This window comes from Equus caballus, chromosome 27 (assembly GCF_041296265.1).
Source record: "Equus caballus isolate H_3958 breed thoroughbred chromosome 27, TB-T2T, whole genome shotgun sequence".
In the NCBI taxonomy this organism is placed as follows: domain Eukaryota; kingdom Metazoa; phylum Chordata; class Mammalia; order Perissodactyla; family Equidae; genus Equus; species Equus caballus.
In genome coordinates, this window is record NC_091710.1 from 42,985,548 (window position 1) to 43,011,072 (window position 25,525).

General features: G+C 37.0%; 2 protein-coding genes across 38 annotated transcripts in view; one reads left to right on the top strand and one right to left on the bottom strand.

Annotated features, from left to right (window-relative positions):
- The window catches only part of CENPU (centromere protein U), a 47,413-nt gene extending 43,467 nt beyond the window's left edge, over nt 1-3,946 (top strand). For both annotated transcript variants that reach the window (XM_070253218.1, XM_023630962.2), the window contains exons 12-13: nt 1,246-1,402; nt 3,586-3,946. In XM_070253218.1, coding sequence (XP_070109319.1) covers nt 1,246-1,402; nt 3,586-3,693 — 265 coding nt within the window. In that variant the 3' untranslated portion in view covers nt 3,694-3,946. The remainder of the gene's footprint in view (nt 1-1,245; nt 1,403-3,585) is intronic.
- A 554-nt stretch (nt 3,947-4,500) lies between these two features.
- The window catches only part of PRIMPOL (primase and DNA directed polymerase), a 40,158-nt gene continuing 19,133 nt past the window's right edge, over nt 4,501-25,525 (bottom strand). For 11 of the 36 annotated variants that reach the window (XM_023630917.2, XM_023630911.2, XM_070253214.1 and 8 more), the window contains 7 exons: nt 16,879-17,041; nt 14,979-15,067; nt 12,960-13,049; nt 12,774-12,882; nt 7,442-7,524; nt 7,313-7,359; nt 4,501-4,908 (listed from right to left, as the gene is read on the bottom strand). In XM_023630917.2, the coding sequence (XP_023486685.1) occupies nt 4,657-4,908; nt 7,313-7,359; nt 7,442-7,524; nt 12,774-12,882; nt 12,960-13,049; nt 14,979-15,067; nt 16,879-17,041 (833 nt within the window). In that variant the 3' untranslated portion in view covers nt 4,501-4,656. Of the gene's footprint in view, nt 5,245-7,312; nt 7,360-7,441; nt 7,525-12,773; nt 12,883-12,959; nt 13,050-14,978; nt 15,068-16,878; nt 17,042-25,525 lie in introns of all 36 variants that reach the window. The other 25 variants (XM_023630914.2, XM_070253215.1, XM_070253196.1 and 22 more) reach the window with 5 other exon arrangements.

Sequence of the window (25,525 nt, forward strand, 5' to 3'; positions counted from 1 at the left end):
GAGAAAGTGGTATTATCAGAAAAGACAGCCTGTAATTAAGTACTGTTTTAAAGAAGAAACTGCCACAGAACTTCAGAAGAGGGAGAAATTGGTTGTCTAGTCCACTGGTTTCCAAATCTAGTCTATGGACAAGTGCTGGCCCAAGATAAAGCTTTCACTGGCCAGGCAAAAACAAGAATGTTAAAGATACTATAATAATGATGGCTAATGCTTAAAAAGCTTCCTGTGTGTGCTGGGCACTGTCCTAAATGCTTTATATATTAACTCGTTGGTCATCATAATCCTGTGAGGTAGGTTACTATGGCTACATAATAAGACTCAGACATGTCTTAAAGATGAGCCTCTTTTGTTCCTTTTCTAGATATAATTTTAGAAGTTGAGAAGTATATTTTGAAAAGGCATGGGAAAAAAAATGTGGTATATCATTATTTTAACTTTACATGTGGAAAACCTACGCATGGGGAGGTAATTGCCCAGTCACCCTCTGGGAAGTGGGGGCGAGGCTCTGATGCCTGCACTCCTGACCGCAACCCTGGCAAAGAGGAGGGAGTTTACAGAACGCTGCCTTTGTTCAGCGTACAAATCATGTTAGGGATGCTTGCTTTTTACGTCTTTATTTGTGAGAATAAAAAATTGGCACCTCTCCCCCTCCTTTTATTCACTGGCCCATAAAATCCAAAGTGTCCCTTGTCATTTTACAGTTACAAAACGAAGCCACTGAGAGGAAGCAGTGTGCCCAAGGTCACACATCTTTCCTCCAGGCACTGTGGCAGTTTTCCACTCGTTTTACTGGATCTTGGAAATGGGCAAGATTTTGAGAAGAGGCAGGGGAAAAGGGGAGGCTTTTTGTCCCTGCTTTTGCTGTTCAACTGCAATGCCTGGGTATTCCTGCCAGAAGCTCTAAAATGTCAACTAAGCGTATGTTCTAATTCAGTAGTTCCCAAGACCCTAACAATGACTTGATGAATTTTAGGATGTGGAAGGCAGGCATGGTCCTCTGTGGGTTTCACTGCTAATTACTCATCGTATATTGTATTTCAGAGGTTTTTTTCTATATTTTAAATTGAAACGTAGACTCTTTCATACGTTTGTAATGTCATAGCCAAAGATATCTTAAGCCATCTACTCCACGTCCCCCATTGTTTCTTCTTTCACTCAGTGTACTTAGTCTCATACGCTGCAGGCTGTTACCGTTTATTATATGTCATTTATTTTGGGGAAAAATATTTTTTTGTTTATTTTCAGGTTAGAACCACAGCTGAAACAACTACAAATAAAATATGATGAACTTAAGGAGAGAAAATCTTCGCTGAGGAATGCAGAATATTTCTTATCTAATTTAAAACAGCTTCATCAAGATTATTCCAATATTCGACAGAAAGAACCGAATGTAAAGGAAACGGTAACTTTGGGTTTTACTTTTCTCACCGTCCTTCAGAAGATAGAGGGCGTTTGCATGCTAGAGGACCAGAAGCTTTGAGGAGAAAGAGAAAGATATGTAGATGCAACATTAGTTTACCCAGAACAGCATCACATAAATTGGTGAAAATTTGTTATATCATCACTTCTTTAGCTACTTAAGGCTGGAGGAGTAGAGAAAAATCCAGAAACATTGATTTTTATTAAGGTATTTATGCTTCAGAGAACTGCATTTCATCAAGGGAAGGAAATCCTCTGTGTACAAATCTCAAGTGAGCAATGATGCTTTACTTATTAAAATTGTCATCAACATAAGACTGCTCAGACATGTTTTACAGAGACCAAGCTCTTTTGTTCTTTGTTCAGCCCATGTTTGTAGTATCTTTTGTATCTTAAAAACAAGCCATTATTCCATATAAATAGTAGGTGTATTTTTTTTATTTTTTTATTTTTGGTGAGGAAGATTGGCCCTGAGCGAACATCTGTGCCAATCTTCCTCTATTTTGTATGTGGGACGCCACCAGGACATGAGTTGATGAGTGGTGTATGGGTCCATGCCCAGGATTTGAACCTGAGAACCCCAAGCTGCCCAAGTGGAGTGTGCAAACTTAACCACTACATCATCGGGCTGGCCCATAGGTGTAATTTTAGAAGCTGAGAAACATAAAAAGGGCATATAGTAGGGAAAAGTGTAGTATGTTACTGTTTTAATAAATTTTGTAGTTGCTTCTGGATTTTTGCTGCAGACTTTGCTACTGTTATGATAACCAGCTCAGATTAATAGAAATGTTTAAGTTACAGAAAAAAACATAATTTGTATTCCCTAATATAATTTTATATAAAATGTATAATTATGATCACACTTGTATTTTTTACTTCTAAATTCAATTTTAAGGTTTTGACACTGATCTAAAAGTTAATTCTCCTGAGCCTAAGGTTTGTTCATATATTACAGATCTGGAAATAGAATGTTTTTAATTACCTTTTTCTGTGACAGTACCCAACTAGTCTAAAGCTTATGTGGAGTTGGGGATTTGGTTACTAAACTTGGAGAAATTAGTGGTAGCACTGATTGAATGTGAACAGCCTAACTTGGGTGAAAACTTGCTATAGTGACTCTGCATTGTTTGGAACGCGCTGCTCTTACTAACATCCCATCCTGCGCGTGCCCTCGGTGCCTTTCGTACTTCCATGGCAGCATCTATCCTTGATGCTTTATAGAGTGCAGATATTTGGGTATCAGTCTTACCTCTTTCCCCAAACTAAAAATCTAGCAGCAATTGTAAGTTCTTCCCCTCACCCGTCCCTGAGAGCATGTGCCCCTGGCAGCTGGAACACTGGGCTCTCCAATATCTTTTGAACTGAATTCCATAGTAATGTGGTAGCTTCTATCCCAAAAGAATTCCATTATTAGGTGGGTGGTAGTCGTAGTCTGACAGCTTTTCTGTTTAATTTTCATTTCTAAGAAAACAACCTTGGAAACATTAAACTATCATAAGTATGATAAAATTCTGTAAGGGGAATTCAGTCACTCACCCTTAGACACAGTTTGCAATACGAAGTTTGGCTTTGTTAATTTTTCAAAATCATGAGTAGGGTTTTGTTTTCTATTTTATGTTGGGTTTGTATCTAATTTTGTCTTTAATCATTAAGAACATTTGGATTGGCAACTTTTAAGACATTTAGTCAATCTTCCCAATAAATAATTTTTCTAGATAGATTTTTTTTTTCTCATGAACTTTTATGGACCTGGTGTTCTCATTTTGTCAGTTTTTGCAGTGAAAGTGAATGTCTCACAGTTTTCTGTGTTTAAAATAGGCATGAGATCGAGCAGGCCCCACAGAGCTCTAGTGCACTTGCCCAAACCAAGTCTTGACCTGTCCCAAGAATGATTCTGTTTTAAATAATTCAGATGCCACAGTTCTTTAAACCAGCTGGTCTTCTGGGATGAGATCAGCTCAAGCTTTGCAGAGCAGTTCCTGTGCAACGTTATTTATCAAAGGAAATGGATAAAAACCAATTTTCTTAATAGTCCTAGTTGCCAAAATGAAGAGTAGTTTATGAAAAGCTCTATTAAAATTGGCATTTTGTCATAACATTGAGCTATGTAAAATAGATTATAAAAGTTTTTGATATTTGTTAACTTAAATTATTTTCCTTCAACAGTATGATTCATCCAGCCTTCCAGCCCTGTTATTCAAAGCAAGAACCCTTTTGGGAGCTGAAAACCACCTGCAAAATATCAACCGTCAATTAGAGAAGCTGCTTGACTAGGAATGAGGCCAGTCTACGAAAATGCACCTTCATAAAGATCGGCCTCATGCTACTATCTGTTGCCTTCTGAAACTATACTTTTATAAATATTCTTTTTGAAAAATTAAAAGGGAAGATATATGTTTTTACTTCATTTTTCCACCAAGAAGATTGGGAGGAAAACCCCAAACTTTATTACTGTTAATTTGAGTTGAGCATTTTTTTTTTAATATCTGAGAATGTTGCCATAACAATAAAAAGTAAACTTGTCTAATGGTTCAGAGTGGTTGTATGGCCTTGTCACCATTTTAATATTTAATATTACTTTGCCATTCAAATTAAGTGAGTGAACAATGTTAAGTGGCATCAGTTTGATTGTATAGTAGTTTTAGAGGCCATAATTAAATTGTTAGTGTCTTGAATAATAAGTTTTAAAATACTGACACCTGGGGCCGGCCCCGTGGCTGAGTGGTTAAGTTTGTGCGCTCCACTTCAGCAGTCCAGGGTTTCACCGGTTCGGATCCTGGGTGCAGACATGGCACCACTCATCATCCCACATGCCACAACTAGAAGGACCCACAACTAAAAAAATATATATATATATATATATACACACACACACACACACACACACACACAACTATGTACCAGGGGCTTTGGGGAGAAAAAGGAAAAATAAAAAATAAATGTTGACACCTAATCAGCCCCAGACATATAAAAGAGTTCTAACCTGTAAATAAACATGCAAAACTAAGTTGATGCAAACATAGACTAACTTTGGTTAACCAATAAGGAGATTTCTACTGAGTTTAAATACACGAAAGCCAATTTTCAGTAAAACTGGTTTACTTCAATAAACAAGAATTGGAAAGCAAAGTGATAAAATTTAGTTGACACAAATAGTTTAAAAGCTACTGTGTCTGTTGTTAAATCTGCCTTCAGGCAAATCACAGGCTTGTCGTGCGAGTGTCCACAGTTAATCAGCTACTCTCCTAACACTTCTAGAATTAGTTCATCGGGAATTTCATCCGCTCCACGGTTAGAACCGAGCAGCCCATCCTCTGCAGCTTCTGCCAGCTCAGCATCTTCAGTAGCTTCCAAAAAATAAGCATCCTCAATGCCATCACCCCAGTCGGCATGAGAAGCTACACCTTTTGACAAGGTGCTAGACGGTGGCTTACGAGGCGTCTCAGTCTCACTGTGGGTTGTCGCTTCATCTGTTGTCAACGCCTCTTCCTTTAGTTCCAAAGGGGAGGGTGAGGGAGAATGGGATGGAAAGAAAACACCGGGTATCAGTCCGAATATGTGATGATTTCACCACCGTCAATCTGCGTGGAATTAAGGTATTTAAGTATACGACCAGTTCTTTGACAGACATTAAAATGAATCTGCTGGGTGATACTGTCTCCAGTATAGTGACCATGAAAATGAGTTCATTGATTCAGTGCTGCTGCCATCGTAGCTCAGACGCTGCTGAAACTCCAAATTTGGAAATGCCTGCAGTTCCTGTGGTACATTCTTTTCAAAATATACAAGACCTACAACTAGAATATACAACTGTATACTGGGAGACTGTGGGGAGAAGGAAAAAAAGAAGATTGGCAACAGATGTTAGCTCAGGTGCCAGTCTTAAAAAAATACAGATGGAGTTAGAGCAAGGGTAGACTGAATTTTTTAAAAAGTAGATCCAGCTGAAGGCAAAGTGGGAAATATATCTGCTACATTAACAACAGACTTATTTCCCTATTAAGTATGTAAAAAAATTAAGAACTTGGGTTGAAAAATTCTCATTCTCCAGCTGCACACCTAAACATTCAGAGATGAAGGGTTTTAATGTCTGCAACTTACCTTTCAAGAGATTTGTTATAGACTGAATGTTTCTGTCCTGCCCCCCAGAAATTCCTCAGTTGAAATCCTAACCCCCAATGTGCTGGTATTAGGAGGTGAGGCCTTTGGGAGGTGAACAGGGCATGAGGGTGGAGCCCTCATGAATGGGATTAGTGCCTTTATACTAGAGACCCCCAAGAGCTCTCTCGTCCCTTCTGCCCTGTGAGGGCACAGCGAGAAGGAAGCTGGCTCTCACCAGACACCAAATCTGCCAGGACCTTGATCTCGGCCTTTCCAGACTCCAGAAGCGTGAAAAATAAATTTCTGTTGTTTCTAAGCCACCCTGTCTATGGCCTTCCGTTATAGCAGCCCAAAATTACTAAGCAAGAGTCATCAAAAATTACACAGATAGCAGTAGAGGGAGAAAACACGGGGGGCCAGATGTTAACAAACGGCAAGTCTAGGTGACGGGCATACAGGAGACTTCCTTGTTCTTGTGCAACATTTCTGTTTCAAACGAACAAGGATGACGTTCCTCCTCCTCTTAGAAGCAAAGTTTATTTTTAAAAATTTACTTTGTTATTGGTTATTTCAAAACACTTTTTAACCTAGTAGCTTCCCAGAGAACTTGGCTATCAGCTATTTTATGTCCAGCTCCTACAGACCACAAATCAGATTTCTACCATTTCTATCTTGGATGTATGAGTTTTTTCAGGAGAAATTTCATTTTCTTTTTTTTTTTGGTGAGGAAGATTGACCCTGAGCTAACATCTGTTGCCAATCTTCCTCTTTTTGTACGTGGGATGCTCCACAGCATGGCATGATGAGCAGTGTGTAGGCCCACGACCAGGGTCTGAACAGCGAACCGCAGGCTGCCGAAGCAGAGCGCGTGAACCCAACCACGGCCACCGGGCCAGCCCCTCAGAATTTGTTAAATCAGATTGAATAGGTACCAGACCATTATCTAGAATGTAAACTCAAGCACTTACTCAGCTTGCAGCAGGTAACTGACTAGAACACGATAAAGGAAAAGGCTGACAGATGTAGGGGAAGAAAACACTAAAAAGTCTAGGAAATAACACAAGAGTATTTAATAAAAAATTCTTATAAAACATTAATAAGATCTCATAGAAAAGTAGAAAGAGGCCAGTTACAGGCAATTCATAAAGAAATACAAATAGTAAATCTGAAAAATGTTCAACTTCATTAATTAAGAAATGTAAATTAAAACAACTGAAATACCAATTTTTGCCTACCAGGTTGATAAAGAATAAAAGGTAAAAATAAGCAATGTTGGCAAACGCTGGGGTAATAAGTGTTCTCATATATTGTGAAGTCTCATTTCCTATCATTTTTATGGAGAGCAATTTGGTAATATATACTACTGAAAATATTTGTGATAATTTAGGGAAAAAAAGCCTGCGAAATACTGTGTATACTATGACTTTAGAAAAAAATATATATGTAAGCATACATAGACACAGATTCTGGAAAATATATGCCAAAACATTTACATTAGTTATCTCTGAGTGGTCAAATTATGAGTGAGGATGATTTTCACCCGTTCTGCTCATAATGTATTTAATTTTTTCCTACAATAAATGTGAATTATTTGGGTAAATAAAAGTTTTTAAAAGAAAAATGTTGGTTTGGCAATCTGGTAATATCTACCCAAACTAAAAATGCATATACCCTTTGACACAATTCTACTTCTAGAAATTGAAATCGGGACACATTTGGACACTACCCATAGCTCATTTATAGTATTGTACCAAGGATAAGTAACGAGAAAGAAACTGAAAACTGGGCTTACATCTTTGATAAGAAACTGGAGACATACTTCAGCAGGTAATGGAAAACCTGAATCAGAAAGACAGTAAAATTATTTTATTATAGATACCTCATTTTCACTTTGTGGTAAAAGTAAAAACTAATAACTCACAGGCAGATTTGAAGTTTTCTGCTTTACATACAGGGTCATGACATTTTTGATACCAAACTTCATTTTTCAGGTCAACCAAAATCCTTTACATTAAAAAAAAGAAAGAAATTATTACTTAATACCAAGACTGGATAGAAAGCAAAATTCAGCTATAAGCCTTTTACAAGAGATACGCCTAAGAATTAAGGATGGAGAAGAGTTAAAAAGTAAAAGGATGGAATAGATCTACACCAACCAAAAGCAAGCCATGGCTGCCAAAAATATCACACAAAATGGACTTTAGGCCAAAAAGGACATATTGACAGAAGTTCCTCCGAGGAAGATACAATAATTCCCAATCTGTACCCACCACGATACTTCAAAATATGTGTGCAGATTGACAGAACTTCAAGGATAAACAAACCGTCTACCACAAATCAAGATTTTAAAGAACATTCTTTTGATAATTGATACAACAAATAACCACAAAAATCCAGTAAGGACAGAAAATTTGAATGACATAATTAAAAAGCAATTAAGAAAGCTGATATAATAGTCATATATGAATACTGCTTCAAATGGCGAGAAGCAGCCCTTTACACTCACATAGAAAACAATGATAAAAAGGGACTACGCTAGGTACAATGTGAATCTCATCAAATTTAACAGTATTTATTCACACAACACATTCTCTGACTAATAGCAAATTATTTAGAAACAAATAACAAGAAGATAGGTAATAGAAACCCATAGCTTGGAAATTAAAAACGTTTTAAAATAATCAATGTCTCAAGGAAAAATCATGATGAGAATTAGAAAATTGAATGGAATTGAAAATACATATTAAAATATGTGAAATAGCGCTAAAGTAATCTATAGAGGGAAATTTTAGAATCTTAAAAGCTTATCTACGAAAAGGAATGGCTAAAGCCAAGTGAGTTAAGTAACTAACTTGGAAAATGAACAACAGAATATAAAGGAAATAAAAGGCAGGAAGTAATAAAGAACAAAAATTAAAAAGAATTAACAAGGGCAAAATGTGAAAACTACCAAAATTCTTGCAAGATTGATCAAAAAATACAGACATATATGTTATTAGAAATTCAGTGCAGATATAACTACAAATACAGAATAGACTAAAAATAGAAGAAAATTATGAACTTTTGCCAGTAACATTGAAAATTCTGGTAAAAAAGACAAATTACTAGATAAAAATATAACAAACTAAGTCAACTTAGAAAGTTACAGAATTCCTAAACAATCCCATAAGCAATAAAAATAAAATTTTAAAAATTTGAGTAAGTAGTTTAAAACTTTCCCATAATTCACAGAAAAGGAAACATAACATGGCTAACATTCCTGTGGCAGCGGGACACGTACCCAGGAGAGAAAAATGCAGGCGACTCAGTCTAATCGCCTCATAAACTTATTCCAGTAACAGATTTATGGATAAACACGCTGATGCTGCAGTCCTCAAATGTATACCAAAGCGCCCAGGAGACTCCAGGATATTCACCTCTTTCCAGAAAAGCACAGTGACACTTGACCTCTGTCAAGCACCACGCAAACTACCGGCTGGCAGTTCACGACTTCAATATCACATGGCCTTTCCTTCCTCTCAGTGCTGTCCTACCTTTGCAGAGCTGGGCTGTTTTTGCTGGCAGCTGTGATAAAAAGTACCATAAACACCGATGTGGGGGTGGCAGTACCATAAACACGATGGTGGGGGTGGCAGTGTCCAATTCGATTGTTCCAAGGTTTAAGAGGTGAGGCAGTGCTCAAAAGGACACAGTCCACTAATACGTAACTGTATTTAAGAAGGGTCAAAAGGCACAAACTTCTGGTTTTAAAATAAGTAAGTCACAGGGGTGTAATGTACAGCGTGGTGACTATAGTTAATACTACTGTATTGCATATTGGAAGGTTGCTAATAGGAAATCTTAAAAGTTCTCATCACAAGAAAAACAATTTTGCAACTAGGTATGGTGAAGGATGTTAGCTAGATGTATTGTGATGAACATTTTGCAATATATACAAATATCAAATCATTATGTTGTACCCCTGAAACTAACATAATGTTATATGTCAATTATACCTCAATTAAAAAAGAATGAAATCGAGGCTGGCCAGTGGCGCAACGGTTAAGTGCGCACGTTCCACTTTGGTGGCCCCGGCCCGGTGTTCACTGGTTTGGATCCTGGGTGCAGACACGGCACCGCTTGGCAAGCCATGCTGTGGTAGGCGTCCCACATACAAAGTAGAGGAAGATGGGCATGGATGTTAGCTCAGGGCCAGTCTTCCTCAGCAAAAAGAGGGGGAATGGCAGCAGATGTTAGCTCAGGGCTAATCTTCCTCAAAAAAAAAAAGAAAAAGAAAAAAGAAAGACAACTCATTCTTAATATTTAGGGACCGGCCCCGTGGCTGAGTGGTTAAGTTTGTGCGCTCTGCTTCAGCAGCCCAGAGTTTCGCCAGTTCGAATCCTGGGCACAGACATGGCACCACTCATCAGGCCACGCTGAGGTGGCATCCCACATGCCACAACTGGAGGGACCCACAACTAAAACTACACGACTACATACCAGGGGTCTTTGGGGAGAAAAAGGAAAAATAAAATTAAAAAAAAAAAAAAGAATGAAATAAAAATATTTTCTTTCAATTTATGAATATTTTTTCAAAGAGCTACTAAACTGTTAGAACATAAATACTTATTAAGTTGTTTGAAACTAATAAACAGAACATTAGGTATTTCTTTTGGCCTCATAACAAAGTGAAAAAACTACTAAGATACTAAAGTCACCATGAACTGAGAAGGTTGGGAACCACTGGACCAATGGTATTTTCTAGGCGGAGAGTCCTTCCCTATAGAATGCTCTTTGCAGGATTTTTCGGATTTCTGCATATAGTAAATAAATCTAGAGTCTATTTATTTATGAGGCATGTTCCAGTGGAAATGTCACCATGCTGGCTAACCATATGAGTATAAAATGCAGCTGTTTCGTAAGCTCAGTGCTCCCTGCTCTGTGCGGTGAGTGCTCACACCTCCCTCGGCTTTCACCCTGAGTCAAGAGAGCTTCGAGTGCAGGGAGGACCTGGGCAGCCGCGCCAGGTGGCTCGGGCCTCACTCCGCTTCACCTGTGCCTTTCGATTCCTCGTATCTTTAAAACTATTAGTAAGGCTTGACATTGGGTAAGATCTCTGATTTGTAAGAGTGTGGTCTGACAATCCAATCCTCAAATTCATTAGTAATTAGAGAAATTCAGATGAAAACTACAAAAAAAAAAGCTAACAATACTAAAGGGTTGGTGAGAATATGGAGCAGTAGAAAATCTGAAAACACTGCTGGTGGGAGTATAAGTTAGCATGACCTTTTGGGAAAATAATTTATCATCTAGTAAAATTAAATACATGCAGGTTTTACGACACAGCAATTCTACTTTTAGATATATACTTTGAGACACTCTTGCATATGTGCACTAGGCAATATGTACAAGAATATCTGTAGCTTTGCTGTTCATAATGGTAAGCCAAATGTCCATAGTAGGACAACAGATAAACTGGCATACATATATTGATATAATGGCCTACTATACAATCATGAAAACAGAATAAGCAAGAGCCAAATGCTGCAATATGGACGGACCTCACAAACACAATGCTGACCAAAAGCAAGTCAAAGGATGCAACTTACATCAGATTTAAAAACATACACAATGAAGCAATATATTATATGGGGATACAAATATATATGGAAAAAATCACAAAGAAAAGCAAGGGAAAGATTAACACAAAATCCAGGATAATAGCTATTATCTCTGAGGGCCAGAGAAAGGAAAAAATCGGTGTTGGGCCCACAAGGTGATCCCGAGGTTTAATGAAATTCTGTTTCTTAAGGCGGCTGGCAGATATGACAAGTGGTCACTCTAGAGTTAGCCTTTAAAATGTACACACACATTGTATACACTCTTTTATATGTACGATATATTTCACAGTTAAGAAAAATAGATTATGGACACATACTACAACCCGATAATTCTTCAGAAAGGAATAAACAGCAATGTGAGAATCACAAAAAGGTAAAAAATGATCATTGTACAATAATGATTTTTTTCGTAAACTTATATGCACAGAAAAGAAAAACTAGAAAGACACATCAAAATCATAACCATAGTCATAGTTATTACTGGTTCTGGGCCATCTTTGCCTTTGTGTGTTTCTATGTTGTAGCTTTGCGTACCGAGACTTTAGTTTTTGAAGTTTTTTAACTGAATTAATCTACATAGATAAGTCTAGCACTGAACCATGCTACCCTAAATGTTTTCCAGCTGTCTAGCAAAAGCTTCATGATCACCTTCTCATGTCTGGCACATGTGCTGTCTATGCTTGATATACAGAAGTCTCAGCTTTGACATTAAATATAAAACAGCAAAATTTCTCAATCGTAACTGATAACGGCTGAGTTTTTATTTTATCCCTATTCTAACCACATCCTTACATTATTTAAAATTCTATTTATGGTTTTACTTCATCTTTTACTTCTTCCCCTTTTGCCAGGGGCATTTTAAAGAAAACCCCTAAAACAAGGCCTGGCATATACAGTAAACAGTCAATACTGGTGGGTCCCTCCTATACCATTCTTTGTCTTCAACATGTTAACATAATCTTAACTCCAACTCTTAACACTAACTGTTAACTTGCCCAAATCTGCTCAAATTCAATTTTAGACTGCATAAGGTGTCAAGGGCTAATGGCAACAGATGAAGGAGAGATATACCTTCCACTATCATTGTTCATCCACCTGTCTACTGCCTCTCATTTCTTTTGACCAGGAAGATTAGCTAACTGCTGCCAATCCTCCTCTTTTTGCTGAGGAAGACTGGTCCTGAGCTAACATCCGTGCCCATCTTCCTCTACTTTATATGTGGGACGCCTACCACAACATGGCTTGCCAAGCGGTGCCATGTCCGCACCTGGGATCCAAACTGGCTAACCCCAGGCCGCCAAAGCGGAACGTGCACACTTAACCACTGCGCCACCAGGCTGGCCCCTGCCTCTCATTTCTTTCTAGCCCTACTCAATTCTACCTTAGCCTTCTCAAGATTATATTATCTGAGGGATTATTTTACCAAATAAAGTACAGATACAGATAATATGTGCTAGAAGCAAGGTAATAATTAAGATGCTCAAGTTAAATACTATAAAACACAAACCAAATATAATATAAATTGAATTACAACTAAATCCACTATAAAACTAAAATCACCTTTATATTCTCAACTTTATTTAAAAATTATAAATGTTTAAAATATAATATTGGTTAAATACCTAGAACTCATTATTAAACAATATTACTTACATGATATTATTACTCTTGTGAGCTCTTCCAATGTTTTCACACCAGCGATATTTACAAATATCATACACCAATAATTCTTCTAGGAAAAAGTAGTTCCAACGCCGAATTCCTAAAATGCAAATAATGTGTCTAAAAGTATTATTACTCTATCATCCAACACTTAATAAAGAATAAGATTATCTTTACCTCCTTTAATTCCATTTTTATTCACCAAAGAAAGAACAAATTGATCAATTTCAGGGTAGGGTGAACACTGAAAACCTTCAATGGCTTCTACTGCAACAGAGAGAAAAACTAATTATAAACTACAATGGCTAAAAGTTCAGGGGTTAAATTTTGATTAAGTTGTTAACACAATTTGCAATCCCCCAGATTTTTTTTTCCTTTTTGGCAATTTGCCTTTCATCTAGTCACGGATTCTTCTTTTTTTAAATTGAGGTATAATTGACATACATTATATTAGTTTCAGGTGTACAGCATGACTTGATATTTGTATATATTGTGGAATGATCACCACAATAAGTCTAGTAATCATAGATTCTTGTTACCCTACAAGGAAGTAGTGAAATTCAAACCTCTCAATTGAGTCAAATGTTAACCGATTTTCTTGAAAAGCATTTATAATCATTTCAACGGTTTTCTTCATTCTGACAAAGAGAGAAGCAGCCCCTGACACCTAGGAGCTGGCCTGGTACTGTCAGCGAGGCTTTGGTGTTGCTAGAAGCTGGCCGAGCACTCACAGCTCAGCCCTGGTGTTCTCCTGTCAATCGTAAACTATTTCACAGGACTTCAGCAGCAGAGAAGACCACTCTGTGGCCATGCTGATTCCAGACAAAAGCAAGACCACTCGGTAACCACGTGTGAACACAAACAAAACATGAACACTTCCCAAACCACAAAAATGACCAAACATCCCCATCCTACTACAAGTAACTGTTGCTTCTTTACCAACTATAGCTTTCGTCTTCTCCCTGTGGTCTGCCTTCCTTCTAGATGAGATTTATCAAGATACTCAATCACAGAATCGTCCCTGACAGCACACAATTCACAACAAAGGCACACTTCCTTGGACATTCCTCGAAAGCACCTAACCTAAGCCTGACTCCTGTAAGCTCTTTCTGACAGCCTTTTACTGTGATGCCCCACGGTGTCCTGCAGTGTGCGTCCTCCAACGCTGCAAGCAGTAATAAACGCAGCTTGCTCACTACAGGTGTGTTCTCCGGTGATCTTTAGCTGTAGGGCACTGACAATTCAGTTATATTTTGTATCTAAGAATCTACTGAAATAATTTAGGATAATTTATTCAAAATCTCATCTAATTTTTAAAGACAGAATAATCTAGTTCTTAAAGCCTGTATTTCACTTATAAAAGGAATATACATAATTGGAGAAATTTTGGAAAATATATTAAAGCAGAAATAAGAGAAACTCCAAATCAATGTCTAGAAAAAACTGCTAAACATCTAGAAGAAATAAACTTAAGAAAATATGTTATCCATATTTTTTAATAAAACTTGTGATCTTACCTCATTTATAATTTGAGTCTACCTTTTCTCTTAACATCATGAATGAACATTTTCCATATTATACAGCCTTTATAAACAAATTAAACGGTTACAGAGTATTCTGATGTAATTGATATAACCAATCCCATTTTATTGTACATTTAAATTGTTTTCAGTTTTTCACTATTATAGATAATGATAGCCCAAAATATGTGTATAAAAATGTTTGCTGGAGAATTTATGGAAATCTTAGAAAAAACCTGAATTTTCCTCGGCATAGAAATGAAGGACATAGGATTTCATGAAAAACTATGCAACCATTAAAAGAATAAGGAAGCTCTGCATATATTGGAAAAACAGAAAAAGCTCTGCCAGTCTAAATAGGGAACTATTAACAGTGGTTACTCATCTTTGATTGTGGACAAAGGGGCGAAGAAAACTTCTGGTTTTTTTATTTTAATATGTGTTTATTTTATATAAACAATCTACATTATTTTCATATTTTTTTCAAAAACACCATAAAATGAAAATTTGTGAATAAGCTTTAAAAAATATCTTTTTTTACACTTTTTCCATTTTGGATAGAAACCTACTTGTTTTAAAGGTTCAGTAGATATGAATACTTAAGATTTAAGATTTTTAAGGCAAAATAGATTTTATATCCTTAAATGTTCATAGGAAATTATTTTCTTAAAATTACCTGAAGTGCTGGTACCGTTAAAATACTCAACTCGTTTTTGTTCATTCCGAGATATGTCACATGTAAGAATTCGTAAAGTATCTGAGAATCTGAAAAAGAAAATATGCACAACAAAGTAACATTATATTAGAATTAAAGAGACACGCCTACACAAAGACTGAATTTCAAATAGTTCCATATGAAAATCCTTTGTTCAACAGCTAATTTTCTAGGACATCTATGCCACATTTGCCTACAAAAGCACCAACCCTATATAAAAAAAGAGCAGTTTGGTGAACATTTAAAATCCCTTTCCTCAACTACAAAGTGAATCAGAGGACTCTAGGACCGCTGCAGCTGCAGAATAAAGTATAATTCTATTCCCCAAACGCACAGAGCTTTTGAAATTTTTGTTACAATGATTTTAAAAGTGTGAATAATAGGAAGAAAAAAGAAGAAAAGATCGATGAAAGCAAAGGGGAAAATGGATTCAAATTAATTGAAAGAAAAGATATCATTCATAAGCATAAAGAATTTAGCCTTTATTTCAGGAAGAAAAATACCTGATATTTACTTGGATACACAAAGGACAATTACGGTAACCCTATTCAGTAGAACTCACCACTTCCGTGAGATTATATGGAAACTACAAAAGAAGTGGGATTTGGTAATCGGGAGATTACCTGGACTTCGGGCCGTATTACACGCCAACTGGGTTGCTTTTCCCACACACGATAGAACATGATCCTGTTTTGGTGCCAACAACAGCGGGCACCAACAGTCATACGATTTCTCCACTACTACACACTACTTCTGGAATCCCAGCAGCCACTACGAACATTAACTGCTTAGCTAACTAACTGGTGTTTACAAAACAAATACCACGTGCCAAGCACAGTTGTCAATGTACCTGTACAGTTTTAACTTACTTAACCCTCACAACAACTCCCTCAGATAGATGTTAATATTATTTCCATTTTAAAGGTAAGGAAACTAAGACTTTGATGTTACTTCTGAGATACGCTATGAAAGAAATCAAAAAGCCCAGAAATACAGGGAAAAACAACCCATCTTCCCACCCTCCTGGGTCACCGCTGTCCAGTGGGCGTCTGAACACAACTTTCCCTACAGCGATGCATTTTAAATATTTTTATTAAAATTCATTCCTATGAAATTTCTCTTTAAAATTATATCTAGGGAAGACAAAGGGAGAAGAATTAGAGCAAGTTAATTTAGCAAGGCCGTTTAGTATGATCCTTAACCGCAGGTTTTAGACTAACAATAATTGCCAGCCCAGAATGAAGGGAAATATTTCTCTTGAAGGATGCCTTTCACACTTCGTAAAAATGACTGAAACAAGAAAATCTAAATGTTCAAAAACAGAACTGACAAAAAATTAGAGTATATCGATATAATGGAAAGCTATATAGGCATTAAAAGTTTTATTTACAATTAACTGTTGGCAAGTTATTAACTTGGCAAATATTCATGATATAATATTGAATGGATTAAACAAGTGACATAACCATATAAATAATGATCTTAAATATTTTTTGAATGAAGGTCCTATGTAAATTATATGTACATAAGTACATACATAAAAAGAAAATGAGATGTTTCCAAATGCAATATAAGTAGTTTTATTCTTTATAGAATTGATAATCATTTTAGGAAAACTAGAAAATATATAAAAATGTAACTGTAAAAGGATATAGAAAGAAAACTAAGCAGTTAAAAAAAACTTTCACTATCATTTTTCAGTTAATAGACAAAAGAGAACAGTTAATCTGGAATTTTAAGAACTTTCTTTTTCTTAAGGTAGAATGAATTTACACAATTCACATTTTAATACTATACAATGCCATTCACTGCTTCATAAACATTCATGAATAGACAATGGTTTAATTCTGGTAGTATATACCTGACATTGCTGACCAAAGAAGAGAGGAAATACTGATATTCTTCAGAAATATTGGTTGACCGTGCAGGAGAAAATCTGTTCGCTTCAGCGACCTCCAAAGCCACGTGCTTTCCTATTTTGGAAGATTTATATAGACGAAAGTTTCTATTTCTTGTATAAACTCCTATATCAAAAATTAATAAAACAATATGAATGCATGTTTTAGAGATTTATTTTATTTTATTTTAATTATTATTTTTTTTTGGTGAGGAAGATTAGCCCTGAGTTAACATCTATTGCCAATCTTCCTCTTTTTTTCCTTGAGGAAGATTAGCCCTGAGCTAACATCTGTGCCAATCTTCCTCTATTTCGTATGTGTGTTGGGACCTCAGCATGGCTGACAAGTGGTATAGGTCTGCACCCGGGATTCAAACCCACAAACCCGGGCCACCAAAGCAGAGTGCACAAACCTAACCACTACACCACTGGGCCGGCCCCAGTGATTTATTTTTATAGTTGGCAAATACTAAATCAATTTGTATAGCAGTATTAGAAGAACCAATTTGTTCCGGTTCACAACGGCAATGCAGGAAGATCCTGAACTGGCCACCTTCCAGGGACACACTGAATCTGTAATTATATACAGAACAATTTCCTCTGAAAAAAACCCTGAAAACTGGTGGAGCAACCCATTCACATCAGGGAAACAAGAGGGAAACCACATCAAAGCAGGTAGAAAAGGCTGAGATAATCTTGCCATAAACCTCACCCTCAGCACAGCAACCCACAATCAGGAGGGAACTCAGAAGCTGGAGCTTCTTTCTGAGGAGCAAAGAGCTCACACTCCATCTCAGGCACCAACTTTTAAGAGTGGCATCTGAGAGACAAACCCCCAAAACACCTGGCTTTGAAGACCAACTGAGCTTGCCCACACTCACCCACCCCAGGGCCCTTTGAAAAGCACCCAGACTTTATGTGAAAGAGTCTCACTTGCTAAGTTAAAGCGTTAGTTTGAGGGGCCAGGGCTCCTGCTGGGATATGCTCCAGGGACAGAGGCGGGTAGGCACTGTCTTGCTGCTTTCCCTCGGCCTTGTTAAAGCCGGCAGGTGCCATTTTTGATTTTTCTTTTCTGGCAGTTGCCATCTTTATGCTCCAGTCAGCAGGCCCCATCTTCCACACTCTCCTTCTGCTTTGCTAAATGGGCGGGTGCTATCTTTTTAAATTCTTTTCCCTTTTTTCAGTGGCTGCGATCTCTCACTCCCCTCTGCCTCACTCCAGCCAGTGGGCACCATCTTCGTACCAGTGGGCACCATCTTCGTACTCTCCCTCTGCCACCCTCCAGAGCACCAGTATCTCCCGGAGGGCAGCTTCTACAGGTCTTGTGCCTCAGTTTTTACACATGGTAACCTGGTTTTTGTGGCTGCCACCCAGGGATACCCCTTGATCACCTGGCTCTGGAGGCCAGGGGGCTTGAGTTCCTGGGTCCAACAGGACTGTAATAATGAGAGACAGCTCTCGGCAGGCCACCCCCTACCCGGCCCCCCCACCACCACACACCCACACAGGGCATTGCACAGACAGCCTATCTGTGAAAGGGGCCCAACTGTTTGTCCTGGAGCTTTGGCCTTAGGGGCAGGCTTCAGGTTTTGCACACATCTAGATGGTATGGAGCTGATCTCATGGAATATAGGGCAAGGGGCACTCTCTTTGCACTGTCCCTATACCTCAGTACAGCTCACTGGTTTTTCCCAGAAAGGAGCATACATACCCCAGTTTTTGCAACTGCTGCCCAGGGGATACCTCCAGATTGCCTGGCTCTGGTGGCCAGCAAGTCTTACCCTTGCAGCTCCCAGATCGTTTACATTTGCCTTCTTTAAAAGCCACTGCCTGAGGGTTTGGTTCTAATTAGCCTGAGTCTAGGTGCTAACTGAGGTCTTCTCCTTTGGAACAATGACTGGTTTGGGCACACCCTTAACTACTGGGAGCTATTAAAAATAAAACAGGCTGCTTGGACCATCACAAAAGTTTGAGAGACAACAAACAGCTAGGGCAGGGTTGAACAATAAAGCTCATCTCCTACACAAGCCCAGCCCTTCCAGACTTGGAGAGGTGACTGTTTCATCTAAGGCATAGAAACAACACAGAGAGTCAAACAAAATGAAGAAACAAAGGAATACGTTCCAAACAAAGAACAAAATAAAACCTCAGAAAAAACCTCAGTGAAAAAGAGGTAAGTAATTTACCTGATAAAGAGCTCAAAATAATGGTTATAAAGATGTTCACTGAAACACAGTGAGAACTTCAATAAAGAGGTAGAAAATATACGACACTACCAAACAGAAGTCACAGAGCTGTAGAATACAATAACTAAACTGAAAAATACACCAGAGGGGTTCAGCAGCAGAACAGATGAAGCAGAAGAGAGGATCTGTGAATCTGAAGACAGAGTGGAGGAACTTACCCAAACAGAGAGCAAAAACAGAAAAGAACCCAAAAAAGTGAAGATACCTTAAGGGGCTTCTGGGACAGCATCAAGCAGACTAACATTTGCATTATAGGAGTTCCAGAAGAAGAAGAGAGAAAGGGGCAGAAAACTTATTTGAAAAAATAATGGCTGAAAACTTCCCTAACTTGGGGAAGGAAATAAACATACAGATCCAGGAAGCCCAGAGACTTCCCAACAAAATGAACCCAAAGAGACCCACATCAAGACACATTATAAATGTCAAAAGCTAAAGGCAAAGAGAGAATCTTAAAAGCAGCAAGAGAAAAACAACTGGTTACATACAAGGGAACCCCCTATAAGACAATCAGATTTTTCAGCAGAAACGTTGCAGGCTAGAAGGGAGTGACACAATATATTCAAAGTGCTGAAAGAAAAAACTTCCAACCAAGAATAGTCTACCAGCAAAGTTATCAATCATGACTGAAGGATGGATGAAGAGAATTTTCCAGAGAAGCAAAAGCTAAAGGAGTTCACCACCACTAAACTGACCCTACGAGAAATGTTAAAGGGACTTATTAAAGCTGGAAAAATAGAGTGCTAATGAGTAGCAAGAAAACATATGAAAGTATAAATTTCACTAGTAAAGGTAAATATATAGTAAAGATAGTGGATTGATAACTTATAAAGCTAATATGAAAGTTAAAAGATAAAAGTAGTAAAAATAACTACTTAGTTAAGGGATACACAAGATAAAAAGATATAAAATGTGACATCAAGAATATGAAATGTGGGGAGAAGGAGTAAAAATGTAGACCATTCAAACTTAAGTTGTTATCAACTTAAAATAGACTGTTATAAATATAAATTGTTATCTGTAAGCCTCACGGTAACCAAAAGCAAAAATCTACAATAGATAGACAAAAGACAATGAGAAAGGAATCTAAGCATAACACTAAAGAAAGTCATCAAAGAAGGAGAAAGGAACAGAGGAACTACGAAACAGCCAGAAAACAACTAACAAAACGGCAATAAGTACATACCTACGAATAATCACTTTAAATGTAAATGGACTAAATGCTCCAATCTAATGACACAGAATGGCTGAATGGATTTAAAACACAAGACCCATCTATATGCTGCCTACAAGAAACTCACTTCAGACATAAGGGCACACAGACTGAAAGTAAAGGGATAGAAAAGATATTCCATGCAAACGGAAACCTAAAGAAAGGTGGGGTCGCTATACTTACAGCAGAGAAAATAGACTTTAAAACAGAGACTGTAATAAGAGACAAAGAATGGCACTGCATAATGATAAAGGGGTCAATGCAACGAGAGGATATAACATTTGTACATGTTTATGTACCCAACATAGGAGCACCTAAGTATACAAAGCAAATATTAACAGACCCAAAGGAAGAAACAGACATCAACATAATAATAGTAGGAGAGTTTAATACCCTGCTTACATCAATAGATAAATCATCCAGACAGAAAATCAGTACGGATTTTTTTTCTAGAAAGTTAAAAATACATGAGAAAGGTGCTTCTCTTAGAGAAGGCACTTTTGCTATCATCCTGCCTCTATAGTTATTTAGAGAGAAGATCGAATTATCATTGATGAGAAGAAAAATAGTCCAAAGATCACTTACTAGTAGAAAATCATGGCTGTCAGAGAAACTTCAAATTTATTTTAAAATACATGTTCACACACACATACACACATGCATGCACACAATGGCACAAAACAAGTCTTAACAAATTTAAGAATACTGAAATCATATCAAACAACTTTTTCCAACCACACTAGTATGAAACTAGAAATCAATTACAAAAAGAAAACTGAAAAATTCACAAATAATGTGGAGACTAAACAACTTGCTACTGAACAACCAATGGGTCAATGAAGAAATCAAAAGAAATAAAAAATACCTTGATACAAATGAAAATGGAAAAACAACATACCAAAACTCATGAGATGCAGCAAAAGCAGTTCTAAGGGAGAAGATCATAGCAATAATTGCCTATCTCAAGAAATAAGAAAAAATCACAAGTAAACAACCTAACTTTACCTCTAGGAACTAGAAAAAGAAAAAACAAAGCCAAAAATTAGTAGAAGGAAGGAAATAACAACAGATCAGAGCAGAAATAAATGAAGCAGAGACTAAAAAGACAATAGAAGAGATCCACAAAACCAAGAGCTGGTTCTTTGAAAAGATAAACAAAATTGACAAACCTTTAGCTAGATTCACCAAGAAAAAGATAAGTAAACTCAGAAATGAAAGAGGAGACATCACAACGATACCACAGGAATACAAAGGATTATAAGACCACAAGGATCATAAGAGACAACTATGAACAATTATATGCCAACAAATTGGACAAACTAGAAGAAATGAGTAAATTCCTAGAAACATACAACCTTCCAAGACTGAATCATGATGATATAGAAAATTTGAACAAACCAATTAGTAGTAAGAAGATTCAATCAGTAATCAAAAACCTCCCAGCAAACAGAAGTGCAGGACCAGGCTGCTTCAAATATGAATTTTACCAAACATTCAAAGAAGCATTAATACCAATTCTTCTCAAACTCTTCCAAAAAATAGAAGAGAAAATACTTCCAAATTCATTTTACAAGGCTAGCATTACCCTGATACCAAAACCAGACAAGGACACCATGAGAAAAGAAAATTACAGGCCAATATCCCTGATGAACATAGATGCAAAAAATCTTCAACAAAATATTAGCAAACCAAATTCAACAATACACTAAAAGGATCATACACCACGATTGAGGGCAATTTATTCCAAGGAGGCAAGGATGGTTCAATATCTGCAAACCAATCAGAGTGATACACCACACTAACAAAATGAGGGATAAAAAAATCATATAATCATCTCAATAGACGCAGAAAAAACATTTGACAAAATTCGAAATCCATTTATGATAAAAACTCTCAACTAAGTGGGTATACAGGGAACATACCTCAAAATAACAAAGGCTATATAGGACAAGCCCACAGCTAACATTATATTCAATGATAAAAAGCTGAACCATTTCTCTCTAAGATCAGGAACAAGACAAAGATGCCCACTCTCACCACTTTTATTCAACATAGTATTGGAAGTCCTAGCCAGAGCAATTAGGCAAAAAAGAAATGAAAGGTATCCAAATTGAAAAGGAAGAAGTAAAACTGTCAGTATTTGCAGATGACATGATATTATATACAAAAAAACCTTAAAGACGACACCAAAAAACTGTTAGAACTAATAAATGAATTCAGTAAAGTTGTAGGATAAAAATTCAATATACAGAAATCTGTTGTTTCTATACACTAATAACAAACTATCAGAAAGAGCAATTAAGGAAACAATATCATTTACAATTGCATCAGAAAGAATAAAATACCTAGGAATAAATTTAACCAAGGAGGTGAAAGACCCATACACTGAAAACAGTAAGACATTGATGAAAGAAACTGAAGAAGACACAAATAAATGGAAAGATATTCTGTGCTCGTGGATAGGAAGAATTAATATTTTTAAAATGTCCACACTATCCAAAGCAATCTACAGATTCAATGCAACCTCTATCAAAATTCAAATGGCATTTTTCAAAGAAATAGAACAATCCTGAACTTGGTATGGAACCACAAAAGACCCCGAATAGCCAAAGCAATATTGACAAAGAAGAACAAAGCTGGAGGCATTACACTCCCTGATTTCAAACTCTATTACAAAGCTATAGTAATCAAAACAGTATGGGATAGGCAATAAAAACAGACACAGGTCAATGGAACAGAAAAGAGAGCCCAGAAATAAGCCCATGTATATATGGTCAATCAATTTATAACAAAGGAGGCAAGAAGATACAATGGGGAAAGGACAATCTCTTCAATAAACGATGCTGGGAAAACTGAACAGCCACATGCAAAAGAATGAAACGAGACCACTATCTCACATCATACACAAAAATTAACTCAAAATGGATTACAGACTTGAATGTAAGACCTGAAACCATAAAACTCCTGGAAGAAAACATAGGCAATAAGGTCTTTGACATCACTCTTGACAAGTGTTTTTTGGATTTAACACCAAAAGCAAAGGCAACAAAAGCAAAAATAAACAAGTGGGACACTACATCAAACTAAAAAGTTTCTGCATAGCAAAGGAAATCATCAACAAAATAAAAAGGCAGCCTACTGAATGGGAGAAAATATTTGCAAATCATATATCTGACAATGGTTTAATATCAAAATATATAAAGAACTCATACAACTCAATAGCAAAAAACCAACAATCCAATTTAGAAATGGGCGGAAAATCTAAACAGATATTTTTCCACAGAAGACATACAGATGGCCTACAGGTATGTGAAAAGATGCTCAACATTCCCAATCATCGTGGAAATGCAAATCAAAACTACAATGAGGGACCAGCCTGGTGGCGCAGTGGTTAAGTTTGCACGTTCTGCTTTGGTGGCCTGGGGTTCGCTGGTTCAGATCCCGGGGGTAGACCTACACACTGCTTATCAAGCCATGCTGTGGCAGGCGTCCCACATATAAAATAGAGGGAGAGGGGCACAGATGTTAGCTCAGGGCCAATCTTCCTCAGCCAAAAGAGGAGGATTGGCAGCAGATGCTGGCTCAGGGCTAATCTTCCTCAAAAAAAAAAAAAAAAAAAACAATGAGAAATCACCTCACACCTGGTAGAACAGCTATTATCAAAAGATAAAAAGTAACAAGTAGTGTTGGCAAAGATGTGAAGAAAAGGGAACACTTGTGCACTGTTAGTGGGAATGTAAGTTGGTACAGCCACTATAGACAATAGTATGAAGGTTTCTCAAAAAATTAAAAATAGAACTACCATATGATCCAGAAATTCCACTTCTGGGTATTTATCCAAAAAAACCAAAAATACTAATTTGAAAAGATATATGCAATCCTTTCACTGCAGTATTATTTGCAGTAGCCAAGATACGAAAACAACTTGTGCCTATCAATGGATGAACAGATTTTTAAAATGTGGTATATATATAGAATGGAATGTTAGTCAGCCATAAAAAAAAGAAATCCTGCCATTTACAACAGCATGAATGGACCTTGAGGGCATTATGCTAAGTGAAATACGTCAGACAGAGAAAGACAAATACTGCATGATCTCGCTTATATGTGGAATCTAAAAAAACAAAAACAAAAACCAAGTTCATAGATAACAGAGATCAGACTGGTGGCTGCCAGAGGTGGAGGGTGAGGGGTGAGCCAAATGTGTGAAGGGAATCAAAAGATACAAATTTCCAGTTATAAAATAGGTAAGTCTGGGGATGTAACGTACAGCATGGTGACTACAGTTAATAATACGATGTTGCATATTTGACAGTTGCTAAGAGAGTAGATCTTAAAAGTTCTCATCACAAGAAAAAAAACTTCTGTAACTATGTATAGTGATGGATGTTAACTAGACTTAGTGTGGTGACCCTTCTGCAACATATACAAAGATAGAATCATTATGTGTGTATCTGAAACTAACATAATGTAGTATGTCAATTATACCTCAATAAAAAAAACAATAAAATGAAGGTGAAAAAAACCATCTTCAGACAAACAAAAAAAATACAAAATAAAAACAAAAAAAGAGAGAAACAATTATTTTCTACCAGCTGTAAACAAAATAAAAGCAATATAAATTAAAATAAATTAGAGTTGGCATGGAAGAATGCCACATCCAGAAATAGCAAACTAGATTCTGGGGGGCAACTCTGCTATTGTAAATAAATAGAAAAGCTAGACAAATGTGATAGAAAGAAAAGTTTGAGACTATTAGAGAGTTTCCAAGGCAGCAAGGATTTGTGGTGCCAAAATCTCAGAGAAGGGGGAGGAATCAAAAAATTAAATTTTGCTGTCTCTCTGCCATGTGAGGATACAACGAGAAGACAGCCTTCTGTAAACCAGGAACAGGGCCTGCACCAGAACCCAACCAGGCTGGCACCCTGATCTTGACTTCCAGCTTCCAGAACTGTGAGAAATAAATGTTTGTTGTTTAAGCCAAAAAACAAGCAAACATCTTGAATAAATCTAACAAAAGATGTACAAGATCTCTATTCAGAAAGTTATAAAACACTATTGAGAGAAATTAGAGAACATCTAAGTAAACGGAGGGACATAGCATGTTCATGGATTGGAAGACTCAATATTATAAAAATGTCATTTCTCCCCAAGT